Consider the following 17,339-nt stretch of genomic DNA (forward strand, 5'->3'; position numbering starts at 1 on the left):
ATTTCCATCAGATAAACCTGGCAGCAATAAAACAGAATATCACACTATTGTTATCTAGTATCCGATACTAACAGGGCTAAGATAACCAGGAGGACTCATGCAACCTCCTGGACTACGATTTCCATCAGATAAACCTGGCAGCAATAAAACAGAATATCACACTATTGTTATCTGGTATCCAATACTAACGGGGCTAAGATAACCTGGAAGACATGCTATGTTTTTCTATATTCCAGGAGTGATTGTGTGTGTGTGTATCTTCTAGGAAACTTGAAATGCAGCTTTAAAAAGCATGTTATAGAACAGGGTTTGATGTGGGATGTTTAATATAAGTTAATCAGAATCGAAAAGTCCAGCTTGCTTGAAGACAAAGTCTATTATACGCTGTTAGACAGCTTTGAGTTAATTAGTCTTTATGGCCTTCTGGGTGATCCCTAGTGCTTGTTTTTTAAATATTTTATTTTTAAAAAGCTGAGGGAAATAGAACACTCCAGATATCACAAAGGGAACAAACAACTACTTTATGTTCCCCCTGTACCTATTCACTGGCACCTAAGATTGGTTAGTGCTTTATTATTGATCACTGTTTGGGTCAAACATGAAGAGTATTTTCATTTATGTGCAAATGTTTAATACACCAGTAGAATAATGTTGTTTTCTTGCAGTTAAAAGAACTTACCATCATTGAACCAGCTTGGAGGACCACTTCTTGAACTCAGAGGCAGGGAACTAGACTTGTATGCTTCACTCTACATTACAAACAGATCAGATCAGTTTTAGTATGGTGCATGAATAATAAGCAATTCATTCTTCACGATGGGTGATAAATGCATTGTCCAGCTCAAACTTGAATCCCTTATAAACATTTCATAACAAAATGTAAACAGTGCTGAACTGCTAAAACTACATTTGACTATTCTTTAAGATTTAGGACAAAATCTGCTGGATTAATGGAAATGATGTTGGGAAAGATACTGGATGTTTATTATAGAGAATTGTAACAGCAAATATCTACATATCAACAATTAACAAGAGAACTTGAACATGTGTTTCTATACTCACTAAGCTCAAGTTGCGCATATTGGCAGGCAAAGTGGAACTTCTCTCTGTGAAGCAATAATACATATATGTTACAACGGTGCTCTAGTCACCTTCATTCAAGAGAGGTTTTTTAAATTTCAGTCCATTCATTGGAAAAGCCATTTGTATAGTCATGGGGGAGTAATAGTTGCATGTACTTATTTTAAAAAAATACAAAAATATCCAATCCATGCAACAAACCACCATCATGGAGCAGCTATTTTGTCTTTCTTCCATTTAAATTTATGACCTTTTAACATTGGCTTGGGTTTAGGCTTGGACTTAGGCCCCAGCTTAGGCTCTGTCAGTTATTTTGGAAGCGTTTCGCCACTGAACTTTTAACAGGTGGATGTGCCTCAAAGCTGGAGACCAAATGTGGTTTTAAAAAGAGCCTTAGTGACCAGACCAAAGTAAAACAAAGTCTGTTCCCTTCATGTAGAATGAATTTTAGTATTCAATTACTGTTCTACAAGCAGGGCACTTGACAAAGATAGGTGCAGCATGAGACAGTCTACTAATGCACAATATATATCCAGGTTACACAAATCCATTAGTTTGTTATCAACAAGTTACATATTATTGGGAGCAATGGTTTATCAAATCATTTAGTTATCATCATTTCCAACTTTTCTTATTGGACTGTAAAGGAGTTGGATTGGGTAAATTTTAACTGCAACTTTGTAGTAATTTGGAAACCACATAGATTATTTTATTTGCCCGATGAACTCAAACATCCTGAAAGTTTACACATCATGTTAGCGTTTCATTGATAGACATACATGGATCATATGGACTCCAATGGCAAGCAAAACCCAGTGGTCCGCAGGGCACACACACTCAGTCTTTGTGTTCAGTGAAAACAAGCCAATACAAAATATTGAGAATAACGTCATGTACTTTGACCCACACCAATTATGAGTATAAAAGACTGTAAACCCAGTACTTATTTAATTCCTGTCAGATTTTATTGTCCACACCTCCAATGGGAAATAACATTCAGACCTCCTGCATTTTAGAGCATGTACATCATTTTATGCAAGTGAGTTATGATCATATGTCTGGGAGAAGTAAAACTAAAACACTTATACTACCTGCAATGCAAGAATTACATCACACACTTTCCATAACAACATAAAAAATGAATAAAATGTGTGGTGAAAGTACAGTATTTAATGGATGATATATCAATGCAGTTTCTTTCGATGTTTTCTACCCTGCGCTGCATGAAACAAGAATCATGTTCATTATGTAATGATACATAAATATGATTTGTACATCATGGTGATGCAGAATGGCCTGTGCTAATGAGCACATAGTTAACAACCATGACTATGATGATATATCCTGCATCTCTTATCTCAACCACAAGGACCTGGCAGCATTCATATCACTAGCATAACCTCATCGTCATGCCATGTCATTTCATGAGGTAAAGTAAAGTCTGTCTCTAGCCAATATGGCTTATCAGGACGGTGTTTATAACCGGTTAAAATTATTGAGAATATTTCTATCCCCCCTAGACAGAGTGCCAGTCATTGCAGGTGACTCCAAACTCACGCTGGTACATGTATGTCCAATTTGTACTCCTGGCTGGAGAGAAGCAATTATGATAAAGTGCCTTGCTCAAGGACACAAGTATCGCGACTGACCAGGCCAGAATTGGAACCTACATTCTTTAAGTTACAGAACTTGAGTCCTCCGCCCTAGACCGCTCAGCCAAGACACCCCAAAGTAAACCAAAGCCCTAAACCAAAGATACTTGAAATGGAAACTGATTTGGTAGAAACAGAAGAACTAATTCATGCACATGTCTTCTCATTCATGTTGAGATGACGACCAAAACTTGAACAAATAAAAACAACTAAACATGAGAAACACAATCTGGGATCAAGGGGCTGTAATCAACTCATGCATTTAAAACCCAAGTCAGTCAAGCATGGCATTCGTTATTCACAAATCAATCATTATTAAAGGCAGTGGACACTATTGGTAATTACTCAAAATAATTATTAGCACAAAACCTTACTTGGCAACAAGTAATGGGGAGAGGTTGATAGTATACAACATTGTGAGAAACGGCTCCCTCTGAAGTGGAGTAGTTTTCGAGAAAGAAGTAATTTTCCGCGAATTTGATTTCGAGACCTCAGATTTAGAACTTGAGGTCTCGAAATCAAGCATCTGAAAGCACACAACTTCGTGTGATCAGGGTGTTTTCTTCTTTCATTATTATCTCGCAACTTCGATGACCAATTGAGCTCAAATTTTCACAGGTTTTTTATTTTATGCATATGTTGAGATACAGCAAGTGGGAAGACTGGTCTTTGACAATTACCAATAGTGTCCAGGGTCTTAAAAGTCAACCAGTATTATGTAGGATTGCGTAATGCATCCAACAAACAGCACAACTCTCTGAAGCATACAAACTTGTTGCAAGTTTCCTTAATGATGATACCTCATTGCAAGAGCTTTAGATTTATCTAAACTGTATCATTCATTATCAAATGCATAATGTCAACAAGATGCAAACTTGGTTAAAAAACAAGGCAAAATGTGACCACAGTTAAAAATGGTGGGAACCTATATCTATCATTAGCTTATATATCATCCAAGAGTTGTTACATTATTATCCCTAACACTGGTGTTCACTTTGAGAATCAAATGGCAAACCGGCCCCCAAAAAGTGTAGTTCGTGAAGAGTGCTCATCAGGTACCTTTTGTTTAAAAGATACACTTGCTATGCATTTTTCTGCATAGCAGTTGTATAACATTTAGTACAAATTCAGTTAATTTACATATAATGAATTGCTAAGCAAATGCAGAAAATGCCTTAGCAGTTCAAATAAAAGAGTTAAGTGAAACCAGCCTTAGTACTGTACTTAATTCTAGGCCTAATACTAATCAAAATGTATTCCTGAAGGTTGAAATCTAGTTGGCACTGAGTCTTGAAAAGTGTTTCTTGCCTTAGTTCTTTTTGCTTTCTTTTATTTATTACAAGTATTTCATTCAAGATTATGATTTGTTTATTACTTGAATATCTCTTGTACACCTTGTACTGAATATTTTGCTCATTCAGTTCTCTGCACTTGCATGCCAATAAAACAATAGGAATAATGATGATAAATATAATAGAAGTATAAACACAGGCAGCCAGGATGTTTTAAAATGTTATCAATAAGGACTAGAGTGAAGGTTAATACATGTAGCTAGAGGCAATGAGCGAGTACTGTCAGGTCAAAATAGATTCTCAGCAAACAAATTATGCCATAGACCTCCACAGTTAAGCTTTCTAATGCAGATACATCAGAGTAGACATGAACGTACGTTTCTAGTAAAAAATGACTGTTGTAAAGTTAATGTGACCTTTCCTTTACTTGTGTATTACAGTAAGCAATGCTAGAAACTAGCAGGTCCACAAAGGGGTGCTCAATAAGAAGCAAATAAGTTTCATGATTGAAAGTATGCACACGTAATGGAGATAGCTCTACACATAAGCACTGCACTGTGTGTGCATTGGTGCTCTGTGCTTACAATAAGGAGAATATGATATGATAGTAAACATGTGTGTTTCACATTGATAGATGTATTGTGAATGTGTGAGGTCTAAAATATGATGACTGTACAGAGATGAATGGGGTTCTAAGTTTATTGTGAGCTGGCCCCGATAAGTTACATGTACATGCAGACAACTCACAGATTTAGTTTTAACTCATGAGTATGCCATGTCATGATTTCTTTGGGGAAGATGTGGTAGCTCTGAAAAGAGCCAATTGGATCATTCTCAATACTTGGCTAGCATCATGTATACACCATCAGGTGACTGATGGTATGTACATGTAGAGTACAATATAGTTAACTTCAGATAGATGAAGTTTGTTTTTATTGTGTATTTCTTGAAATCTAAATGACTGGAATTAATCTAGTCTTCTAAAAACGCACGCTGTCAAAGACGTACCCATTACAATGCATCAAACCAAGTCTGATATTAATAAAAGTGTTTTCATGAGAGAAATGGTTAAATCTAAACCCAAAAAGCAACTCTGACTGTGGGTGTGAGTGAGTGACATGTCTTCAACTACAATATGACAAAAATCATCGCTCACTAATCATGATGTGAATGTTTAACAAAACCCACGGGCATGATATTATTACACTTCCTTCGGCTCTACTTGATATGCAGTTCACATGCATTGTATGTCAAATGTTAAACTACTGTTAACGAAAACTGATAGACATTCTGTACCACTTGGCAGTATAAAGCCACAAAAGTGACACACAAAGTTCATTCTAGAAGAATGGGTTGGTTACAAAACAAAATGCTCATCAAAAGTTTGGCTGGTTCGTTTTTGGAAAAAAAACACAGGGAAATATTGTCCAATAGCGTATAAATCACTCACAATGGGGGAAAATGAAAAAATGTTCATAATCAGGCTTGATTATTGAAGGGATAGCGCGTTCTGAAAACAGATGCTGATCACCAATATTGATAAGCAATACCTTTAAAGCATTACTAGTCAATCAATTTATAGCATGTTCATGGAACAGTTTGCCACACTGTCTGTGTATCTTACAATAGCAAGGTATCACCAGGATCTAAACAATGAGACTCAGGTTCAACTTTTAAAATCGGGACGTCCAAATTGCTTTCTTGAACTGTTTTGATTGTCAGACGCGTACCCAGGAGTTTTCCCTGTGGCTAACACCATTCTTGATAGAATGACTAAAAGTGTGTCATTTATTGCCAAGTTCGTTCAGTCAGTCTCTAGTGCAGCAGCAGCAGCAGTAACTAATGCACTCAATGTCAATGAGCATGCCTCATGATACAACCAATTACTCCAGTCACCTGATAACGCAGGCCTGTGGCGTCTTCGCTCTCGTAAGCGAAGTGGTGCTGTATACAGAACAGATGGTTCAAAATATACATTCAGTAGATCAATCAATTACATATACCTGTCAAGACTCAACAGTTTCAACTTTGGCAATTCATAGTAAATATATTGTAAAGCAATGCAACTTCAATCCAAAAATACCTAATTTTACAGCATAGTGGACAATAAACAAATGCCTCTGAATTTTGATTTTCCCTTGCCATGACATTTAAGGGGGAAAAAATTACCGGTAAATTTATTTATTGGCCTTACATAACTTTCAAAGAAGAAATTTCAGAAAAAAGGATTTTCCATGCTTGTTTGTATTTTTATATTTGTATATAATAACAACCAAGTAAAGCTTTGGAGCACAACATAATGCTACGCAAAGAGTTGCCTTGAAAATGGAATACTGGCTGAAATAACTTAAATTAAACATTGATTGTGACTGGCTCCCACTTGCTTAGCAAATCAAATTGAAATTGGACCACGGCCCCAAAAGAATGATGATGAGGAAGTTGAGATTTGAAGAGTTAACAAACTGAAACATCATCATGTAACTAGTTCTCTGAGTAGGTGTATATTAATGAATGTCTTGTAAACAAAGGACAATGCTGAAAACCACTGTTCATACAATTTCAAAGAAAAATATCCACAATGAAAAAATCACTTGCAATTATCTTAGCTCAGTTTTTGCCTGGGAAGTAAATTAAACAAATAAATGACCAAATGATTTCAAATGCATAACTTTGTCATGGGATGGCCTATAAAACTCTGCTATATATGTTACTTTCAAATGTCTACTTCACACCAAGTTGGTTGTTATAATTCATGTAAGAACTGAATATGTAATGAACCGTTTCCCACCAACACCTTTGTTATCATTACAGCTGCCATGTTTTGTAATGGATGAGTTTACTGCAATGGCTGAAGTTGTCAATCATCATCGATGGCATGAAGTGATTAGATGGTCCTAACCAATAACTGTTCTCGGTTTAACTGGCCATTGGTTAGGCCTTGTCCAAAATGGCGACCTCAGCTACAGCTACAGCTAGATTGCTTGCGTCTGCCTATAGATTCTTCAACACTGGCAGACGCGCTGATCTAGCTGTACAGCTATGGCTAGATTGCTTGCGTCTGCCAATAGATTCTTCAACTCTGGCAGACGCGCTGATCTAGCTGTACAGCTATGGCTAGATTGCTTGCGTCTGCCAATAGATTCTTCAACTCTGGCAGACACGCTGATCTAGCTGTACAGCTATGGCTAGATTGCTTGCGTCTGCCTATAGATTCTTCAACACTGGCAGACGCGCTGATCTAGCTGTACAGCTATGGCTAGATTGCTTGCGTCTGCCAATAGATTCTTCAACTCTGGCAGACACGCTGATCTAGCTGTACAGCTATGGCTAGATTGCTTGCGTCTGCCAATAGATTCTTCAACACTGGCAGACGCACTGATCTAGCTGTACAGCTATGGCTAGATTGCTTGCGTCTGCCAATAGATTCTTCAACTCTGGCAGACGCGCTGATCTAGCTGTACAGCTATGGCTAGATTGCTTGCGTCTGCCAATAGATTCTTCAACTCTGGCAGACACGCTGATCTAGCTGTACAGCTATGGCTAGATTGCTTGCGTCTGCCAATAGATTCTTCAACTCTGGCAGACACGCTGATCTAGCTGTACAGCTATGGCTAGATTGCTTGCGTCTGCCAATAGATTCTTCAACTCTGGCAGACACGCTGATCTAGCTGTACAGCTATGGCTAGATTGCTTGCGTCTGCCAATAGATTCTTCAACTCTGGCAGACGCGCTGATCTAGCTGTACAGCTATGGCTAGATTGCTTGCGTCTGCCAATAGATTCTTCAACTCTGGCAGACGCGCTGATCTAGCTGTACAGCTATGGCTAGATTGCTTGCGTCTGCCAATAGATTCTTCAACTCTGGCAGACACGCTGATCTAGCTGTACAGCTATGGCTAGATTGCTTGCGTCTGCCAATAGATTCTTCAACTCTGGCAGACACGCTGATCTAGCTGTACAGCTATGGCTAGATTGCTTGCGTCTGCCAATAGATTCTTCAACTCTGGCAGACACGCTGATCTAGCTGTACAGCTATGGCTAGATTGCTTGCGTCTGCCAATAGATTCTTCAACTCTGGCAGACACGCTGATCTAGCTGTACAGCTATGGCTAGATTGCTTGCGTCTGCCAATAGATTCTTCAACACTGGCAGACGCGCTGATCTAGCTGTACAGCTATGGTTAGATTGCTTGTGTCTGCCAATAGATTCTTCAACTCTGGCAGACACGCTGATCTAGCTGTACAGCTATGGCTAGATTGCTTGCGTCTGCCAATAGATTCTTCAACTCTGGCAGACGCGCTGATCTAGCTGTACAGCTATGGCTAGATTGCTTGCGTCTGCCAATAGATTCTTCAACTCTGGCAGACACGCTGATCTAGCTGTACAGCTATGGCTAGATTGCTTGCGTCTGCCAATAGATTCTTCAACTCTGGCAGACGCGCTGATCTAGCTGTACAGCTATGGCTAGATTGCTTGCGTCTGCCAATAGATTCTTCAACACTGGCAGACACGCTGATCTAGCTGTACAGCTATGGCTAGATTGCTTGCGTCTGCCAATAGATTCTTTAACTCTGGCAGACACGCTGATCTAGCTGTACATTGTAGCTGTAGCCATTTCAGACACGGCCATCAACACTAGCAAATGACCGAAACAGTTGTTGGTTACAGCTGTTATTGGCAACATGAATCTGCTTACAATGCGAGACTACCTTACCTGCATTTGCTGATGATACATATCTTGTTGAGATTGGAGGTTCTTTCTTAGCTGATGGTGTCCTCGATGCACTCCTAGGGTCTAGATTATCCACCTTAGTCTTAGTTAACTCCTCCTTGAGTATCTCTTTACCCAATGCTGATTGCATCTTATCAACCTCATCTTTCATCTCATTCTCTTGTTCTCTCTCTTGGGCATCGAGATCTAAATCTCCTGAGATTGTTAGAAATGGTTTTATTTCAAACATTTTATTGTCAGAAGCAGAATGTTTAAACACAGCTACAAAACTGTAAATTGTGGTAATCTCTCTCTGTTTTACATTCAGTACTAAGTTTTAGCGTAAAGTGCTGAAAGTGAGAATTCACTTTTATTCAGCTACCATTTTAGCACTGCTTTGTTACAAATAGATGTGGGTCCAAAAAACAAGACCTTTTTTATGCCATAGCATGGACATTTGTGTCTAGATCCTTGAGTAAACATTTGTTAATTAATGAAAGTTCTAATGGAATTCCATACAAAGGGACCAGACCATTTTGTCATGGCATGATGCTTCAATGCATCTTGCTATGAAGATTCAGCCACAGCCATCACCGCTTATTAGGAAATGGCCTTGGTTTGGTTTGGTTTAATATATTGAGTTATGTATTAATGATACCCAGCTTGGCTCAATCATAATCAAGGGCTGTTGACTGCATTTATGTTTAAAGGGAAGGCAGTTTTGGTTAATATTTTCACTGCGTAAGTATTTTTTCCATTATTTTAAACAAAAATAACCATGACATTAACCTCTTAATAGATGTTGAATTCACATTGGGGGTAAAGTGTATTAATATGATTTGACCCGAGTAATGCCTGAGGGTTTTGTTTCTTCACAGAACTCTGGTGCTAACACACATCAATGTATTGGTAAAACCAAATAAATAGACATTAAACCTCTGAAACCAAAATGCCGTATTAATGGATAGTCAATGGTGATATTCCCTTACCTACAGACTTGCTCCACCATCGTTTAATAATAGGTGGGAACGGAGGACCAGGCCAGTCTTCTCTCTCTACTTTCAGCGGTTCATTAGGTGGTGGCTTCTTAGCAGCAGGAAACTTAGATGCCTTGATTAGGTTTATTGAGAGTTCTTCATCCTTTACTGGTTTAGGTTTAGGCATCAGGCTCTCAAAAGCACTCTTAGGTCTAGGTCTACCATAACGCCCTGCAAAACAACATCACAGTTAAGAGAAATTAAACCGAGTTAAATCACAATCAAATCTGTCGAAAATTCCATCAAATAACTGTGACTCTTTTATAAAGTATTGATGTTATTATAATCGCTTTTTGTTTTAGGGGTGAGTAAAGTCACTCACTGAAGTAATTTCAATAAACAAAAGTATTTTATTACAAACAATTTAAAGGGACACATTACCTTGGATTGGATGAGTTGGTCTATAAAAAGCGTTTGGAGCCATTTGATATGAAATGCATATGGTTAGAAATGCGTTTTAAAAGTACAGTACAATGATCTACACAAATATTCCTCAAAATTGCATGGTTTTAACTATCATGGCTAGCCGTTCTGTGGACTACAAATTGGTGTGCCATGTTAGTTCACGACGTATGGAATACCATGCAATTTCGAGGCAAATTTGCATGGATCATTGCGTTCTACTTTTAAAATATCTTTCTAATCATAAGCATTTTATAACAAACGGTTTTAAACGCTTTTTATAGACCAATTCGCATGATCCAAGGCAACGTGTTCCTTTAAGGCTTTGCCATTTACCAATATTGCCAACCTTTGCCATATTTTTTTAAAGGCATGTTAAAATCAGTATATGGACTAAAATTTAAGAAACAAAAAGTTTCTTCATTGACAAACAACGTACCTTTTCATCAAGAATTGGTAACAAAATCTCATAGCACTAAATTTCATAACAATTAAACTTCAAAATCTTGCGACCAAACATAAACATATTTTCTCATTATGTTGTTTCAATGGGCACAGTTGTGACTGTTGGTTTTCCGTGGCAATGACAAAGCTTGTGATGTGATCTTGCCATGAGCTACAGCCACAACCTTCAGTTCAGATACTGCCTGATGTTTTCCTACTAGCCAAGTCTACTTCTGGTTTAACTGGATTTGATGGATTGGTCAGTATGATACAGCAATGCTAGGCATGCTCAGATGGGTTTTGACTAATGCCAATTGGTTTGGCTTAAATGATGGATTTTGATGAATATGAGATTGATTTTAGGGAGTTAAGGTCAGTCAATGATCTTTGTCCGTTATCAACATTACTACCCGCATTGATTCTTACCATGAGACCATTTTTTCACCTGCTGGGGGGTCACTCTAGAAGTCTGGCCTTTGTATTTAATATCCTCAGCTGATGAAAGAAAGAGTGATTCGTCAAACATGAAACATTAAAACTTAACCCAAACAAAACTCTCCAAATCAAGACAAAAATAAGGCCAATTAAAAAAGGATCAGACAGAGTTAAATACATGTACATCAAAGAAGGTATAGCAGAAGACAAACGAAGAAGCGTAACAACTATTGGTTTTGAGCTATACCAAGAAGCTAACCAAACAAGAGTGCATCTTAGCAGTGGGAATTTAGAACCACAAACATCTATCATGTAAGCAATAGGACACTTTTGGACACTAGTTGGCATTAGACATACCTTGCAAGCTAGGTCTGTACATTAACATGTCCCGTTGAACGCTTTTTCTTTTCAATATTTAGTTTGGAATGTCTTTGATATTTTCAAATCATGCATGTGAAATCACATTCTGCTTGTTGGTGAATAAGGGAAGTTTGTGTAAAAGCAGCAGGAAGAAACTAACATAAGGCAGAACAATGGGGACGTTGTGAAAAGGAAAGTGCTGAAATTAGTTGTGTTTGGGAGACACCAAGACACCAAAGTAAACCACCAGCAACCAATGATCATACCAGACTGAAGCTACAACACAAACCTGGTACTGACATAAACTCACATTGCTTGGCATCTTGAGATGCTACTTGCTGCTAAGCAAATAAATGTGCATCATTTTGTGTAAACAGCTCCAGGAAACAGACCCTGCCCCCAAATAAAGATAAACTACAAGTTGCTGCGCGACGCCTTTACAATGCAAGTGTCTAAAACTGAGCTAAAGAATAAAAGAGCAGACAAGAATTCACGTTCTTTCGTATTATAAAACCCTCCACCATTTAAACTCATCTAATGTGTAATGAATGAGTTGTCAGTGCAACGGATGATACATGCTGAAGTTAAATGTTAATAGACGTTGAACCATGGGGAGTGATCAAATGTATTTACCCTTGTTGACATATTCTGATGAATGGATAGTCACAAGCAGCCAATGTAGCCAAGGGGGGAACATACAAAGCAGGAGAGGAAGAGAAAAAATAGGACAGCCATGAATTCTTCATTTATTCTAGGCTTCTTAGAATGTGTCTGATAATAGTGCGTGGCTTTAGAAGTGACTCTGACTTGAACTAGTCTCACAAAATGGCGGGGATGTAACCATAGTCACAGCCATAGACACTAGCCATAGGCCCTTTTCAAACCACAGCTTCAGCTCCTGCTTTGGCTCAGGCTAGCTTGGACCGCATTTGTTTTGACAGTTGCATGTGCTTTGCATACAAAAGGCCATATTCACAGCCATAGTCACAGCCATAGTCACAGCCAAAGTCACAGCCAAAGTCACAGCCATAGCCATCACTTCAGACACAGTTCTATCTTTGATCGTTACCGTTCTTTTCATGCAGGCTTTCTACATTTGGTCAACATTCAAAAAACATTTACAACATTTATACACAACATTTTAAACCACAATCTTTTTGGTAACAAATGCAAGCACAACAGCCAACTTCACATAAAACACTATGAACAATAATACAAAATGGCTGCTTGTCACACATTAACAACAAATGGTATTCCCTTTAAGGAATACAACCAAGATGGTGACAACATGATGAAGGTCTGTTGTGCTTGTTATTTTCGCAAAACCATATCAGATCAAATTTAAACATTACTTCTTCCAAGCAATAATATGCAAGTCTGATCAAGGAGTATTGTTTGACTAACTCTGATTGAGTGTGTACTACATGTGTAGGTTGGTCACACTGCTGGTTACCAATAGATGTTTTAACAGCACGGTGCAGAGAGGACCAGCTGTCAGAGTGATGACAACATGAACGAGATTTTACAAACTTTTTGCAACATTACATTAGAAGAAAACACTTGCCATAAGTTTTGGGTGTTGTTCATCACCAATCATTTGAGCCAGACGATATAACTTATAAAATAAGTTACTTTACTGAGCAACTATCATCTGTGTGTCCATGTCCTTTTCATCTATACATGAACTCATCTAAAAACAGGACAAACTGGCCACACCCATTTTATGGACGCATTGATATGAAATTATTAGGGTTGTTCAAACTTCAACTTCAGTACACATGCGCTACGTCATCACAAACCAACCACTTGTAAACAATTGGTCCTTGATCGCACTGGCTTTCTTATGTATGAAATAACTTACACCGGTGTCAACTTTACAAAACAATCATTGAGGTGATTCTGATACTCTAATTATCCCAAACAGACTCAACGCAAGCACAAGCAACATCAATGCAATGAGCAGACCACCAATGAAATGGATTGTCAACTGAAGACAAATATCTACAAATAAAACACAAAGGTGACACCATGTGTAACAGATTCCTAAATAGTTGTGAAAGGACAATCAGTAAGTTTGGCTGACACAAACAACCTACTCTCGGGCTCAGTGACCCTTCTTATGTAGTTCCCATGAACCTTCTGGTTTCCCTTAAACATTCTAGGACATCCCAATAAAGAGCAGGAGCCCGGTTTGTTGAGTCAACTTGTCTTTACCTGGTCGATGAAAGTTAGGACTTGTAGGTGGTTCAGCAGATGTTGAGACGATCCTTGGGTAGAGGTTCTTAGTATCCAGGGAATCCGGAGAGAGATAACTCTGAGAGAAGTCGGGACTCTGAGGACTAAGACTGTTTGATGAACGGGTTGGTGTTAAGGATGGGGAATGGAATCTACTGCTGCTTGGTGACAGGGATCTTGCACGAGGTGATGTCTGAAACAAACATTGCAAATTACAGTTATCAACAATCAATAAACACAACTAATAAATATCGCTTGGTGTTTATTATTATTTTTTTTTTTTTTAGAGAGAGAGTGCTCCTATGCCACGACGACCACTTCAAAGAGAGGCCTACACTTAAGTGATTTGGGCTATCAACCCAAATCAACTGCAACCAGGGCAGTCTGTAAGGATGTAGGCATAGGTACCATCCACTAGGAGCCTAGTGCAGGATACACTACCTTCCCAACTTTTTATGAATCAGTTCTGGTTATAAGTGCCTTGCTCAAGCGCATAAATGTCACGACTGGGTTCGAACCCACATTCTGATGCTGACAACACCAGAGCTTGGGTCCAGTGAACTAGAGAACAGCTTGGCCACAAAACACTACTTCCATGTTGGAATTTGGAAATCATTATATTATAAAGGTGCAGCTCTTAAATCTGGAAATAACAAATTGCAACACCTCTAGTGGTCTTATGGTTTAAATAGTGGTTGTGGATAGAACTTAATCTAAGGTGGGTTTTGTCCACAACACTCTTAAAAGTTTACAGTGGCCAGCCTTACATAAGAGAATCAATCAACCGACATCCGATAACATATTTCAAGGTATGCATAACAGTTTATTAAAAGTATTGAAAGTTAAAGGAACTGAAAAGCTCACCAATCGGTTTCGGTTGTAATCATACAGCATAGCATTCTCCTTTAGTTTTAAAGGAGACAAATCTACAATCTGAAAAAAAATGTACAACTTTTGTTATTGTTCAATTTCCAAAGGATTACACTCCTCGGATACCAGCAGGAAAAAGAGATTATGTTGATTAATCTAGGCTTAAAGAGAATTTCTGAATTGTTTAATGATAATAACAATTATTGGATGGTATTATTTCATTTCATTCCATTTAATTTATTGTGGTTATAAAGCCAAGAACTCTCAAAAAAGCGAACTTAATCACTGTACTAGCCAATAACCTATTTAGCTTTTTGGAGTTATGGTCGACACTATAGGAGTGCACTCTTTAGTTCAGGTGTCAACAGACAAATGTACCCAAACCAAATAGTGTTGTAGTATTGTGTCCACCATACCTCAAAATGGCTTATGAAGAGAAGACAAGGAAGGATGTTTCAATGTTAGATATATTCCAAGGGAAAAACCCACACAGCCAGGAAGGGACTAAAAACCCAATTCACATACGTGTAGTGCCCCGGTAGAATTCAAACTGGGGTCCTACAGGTGGAAGGTGGAAAAGAAGATAGCACAACGCTAAACCGATAGTAAAATCTTTTCAGAAATTTGATGAAGTACAAAGTTTTCAAAGAAACACTTCCGTCTTTAAACATTGTAGTGTGGAAGAAAAATGTACCAGCAGCACTCGGTTCTGATCTGGATTTTTCACCTCAGAAAAAGGTGTTTTTTAGAAAACAAGAGGATAGAGTGAATGTACTTTTCCCAATGATGTAGCTTTACTTTCAGGACCATACTATTTTATATCCACAATGTTGCGAGTTCATCTTGTTCACTTACCCTTAGGTTTTTACTGCAGTCAGGATGCCAGATTTCAGTACCTTTAAAGAGAAAAAAAGGAAGAAAACAACATGTTTATTTATAGCAGCTTTAACCAACCTTGTTCCTGTGGGTCATAAACTAAATCAATCCCTCTTGTCACTAACCCCTGGCAAGAAGACACAGACAGACAACCAGACCGCCAGATGCGCATGCTTGTTTACAGTGCTTAAAGGGTACTGAGCACGTGTGTGTATCAAAGGTGCAGGTATTTGAATGCGATCGCATATAACATATAATTTGTTTACTTTTTTTATTTCATCACTTTCGGTTGAAAACAAATATAACGATATCAAACAGTGTAAATAAGCAACCAAAAAAGAAAAAATAGAAAGAAGATAATGCTGACATTTTAAGTTTTATACATGGGATGGAAAAACCCACATAAATCCCAATCCCTATGTAAGGCTCAGGTCTGAAGGGAGATTCGAACCGAGGACTTAAGATGTGAAGGCAGTGAAAGAGTCAGCCTAACATGCTTGAGGCGGTCATCGTTACCTGCAAACAGCTTAACACGTCACAAGTTCACAGAAGAATGAGAAAAACTAGTAATTTATGTCTTGATGTCTCTTAAATGCATGTACAGAATGGATCAAATACTTTAATAGTGGCATGTGTGTGCACACTTTGTTTATGTTGTATTTATATCGATTGAGGAATTTAGAAATAAAATGTTGTTGATGATGATAGAATCCATGAGAACAAGGTTGTTTTACAAATGGATCACTTTTTGTGCACTGTTATATCCATCACTAGATGTCCTTCACCTAAAAAAAAACATGAGTACGCATGAGTAAATCTCAAATTAATATAGCACAGGTAAAACTAAGATACCTATAGCGGAGTAGCTTGGAGTAGCTTTCATTGACTGCGATAATTGTATCTATGATGATGGATAACAAGATGATTTAGGAAGCTATGAGACAGACAGGTATGAGAGTCAGTCAAGCAGTCAAGGTGAATGAGGATTAATAAGCTTCTTACAATCCCGACATCTCACATAGATCAAACCGGGTCTTAATTACTTCTCATCAGTCAAGTTATTACATTATTTATGTTTAATAGAGTGGTCATGTCTAATAACTCGTGTTGTTCTTTGTGTAGAAGGGAAACTGACTGGGTAAGTTTTTATAAATAGTTTGGGTTTGAACAAAGACAAATTAACAAGAGTGGGACTTGAACCAACGACCTCTTGATTAACGTACCGGCGCTCTACCAACTGAGCGATCTAGCCCTATGTTGGCAGCCTCCCTAATAGTCAATATCTTTGTTCATGGGTGCCAGTCAGAAGCCATATAACTGTTGACTGTCATGTAGCCAGGGATCACACCCAAATTACGATACAAACTGGGAAGCAGCAGCTAGGGGATCATCTTAACGAAATGTGACTTTTTAATATCAAATGTCAAGTATTAAACCACAAGGGAAACTGAATACTTCTGAATGTTGTACAATAAAACATGACCTATTATCATTATTGCTGATATCTATGCCTAGTGTGCCATACGGCCCAGTAACCCATATTAGGGCCAGGTTCCCTGAACCATTAGGGCATTAGGTTCCCATAACCCATAGGTTCCTGTAACCCATAGGTTCCTGTAACCCATAGGTTCCTGTAACCCATAGGTTCCTGTAACCCATAGGTTCCTGTAACCCATAGGTTCCTGTAACCCATAGGGCTTTATAACCCATAGAGCCCTCGGTGTAACCCATATATGTACGTCCCTGTAACCATTAGTGCCCTAGGTTCCTGTAATCCTTAGGACCTTGTAACCCATGGGTCCTTTTACCATAAGACCAAGTAACATAGAGGCCCTAGTAGGTTCCTGTTGCCCATAGGGCCTTGAAGTCTGAGGTCTCAGTAACCCTTACAGCCAACTAACCCATGGGTCCCTTGACCCATAAGGCCCTGTAATATATGACCCTGC

General features: G+C 38.4%; 1 protein-coding gene across 9 annotated transcripts in view; it reads right to left on the reverse strand.

Moving 5' to 3' along the window:
* LOC139940338 (actin-binding LIM protein 1-like) overlaps positions 1-17,339 on the reverse strand; it is a 105,847-nt gene that overhangs the window by 12,769 nt on the left and 75,739 nt on the right. For 6 of the 9 annotated variants that reach the window (XM_071936547.1, XM_071936551.1, XM_071936545.1 and 3 more), the window contains 10 exons: positions 15,373-15,413; positions 14,512-14,580; positions 13,627-13,840; positions 12,046-12,060; positions 11,044-11,112; positions 9,724-9,942; positions 8,738-8,950; positions 5,921-5,968; positions 1,063-1,106; positions 680-749 (listed from right to left, as the gene is read on the reverse strand). In XM_071936547.1, the coding sequence (XP_071792648.1) occupies positions 680-749; positions 1,063-1,106; positions 5,921-5,968; positions 8,738-8,950; positions 9,724-9,942; positions 11,044-11,112; positions 12,046-12,060; positions 13,627-13,840; positions 14,512-14,580; positions 15,373-15,413 (1,002 nt within the window). The remainder of the gene's footprint in view (positions 1-679; positions 750-1,062; positions 1,107-5,920; positions 5,969-8,737; positions 8,951-9,723; positions 9,943-11,043; positions 11,113-12,045; positions 12,061-13,626; positions 13,841-14,511; positions 14,581-15,372; positions 15,414-17,339) is intronic. The other 3 variants (XM_071936546.1, XM_071936548.1, XM_071936549.1) reach the window with 3 other exon arrangements.

Source organism: Asterias amurensis, chromosome 8, assembly GCF_032118995.1.
Source record: "Asterias amurensis chromosome 8, ASM3211899v1".
NCBI classification, from domain to species: Eukaryota; Metazoa; Echinodermata; class Asteroidea; order Forcipulatida; family Asteriidae; genus Asterias; species Asterias amurensis.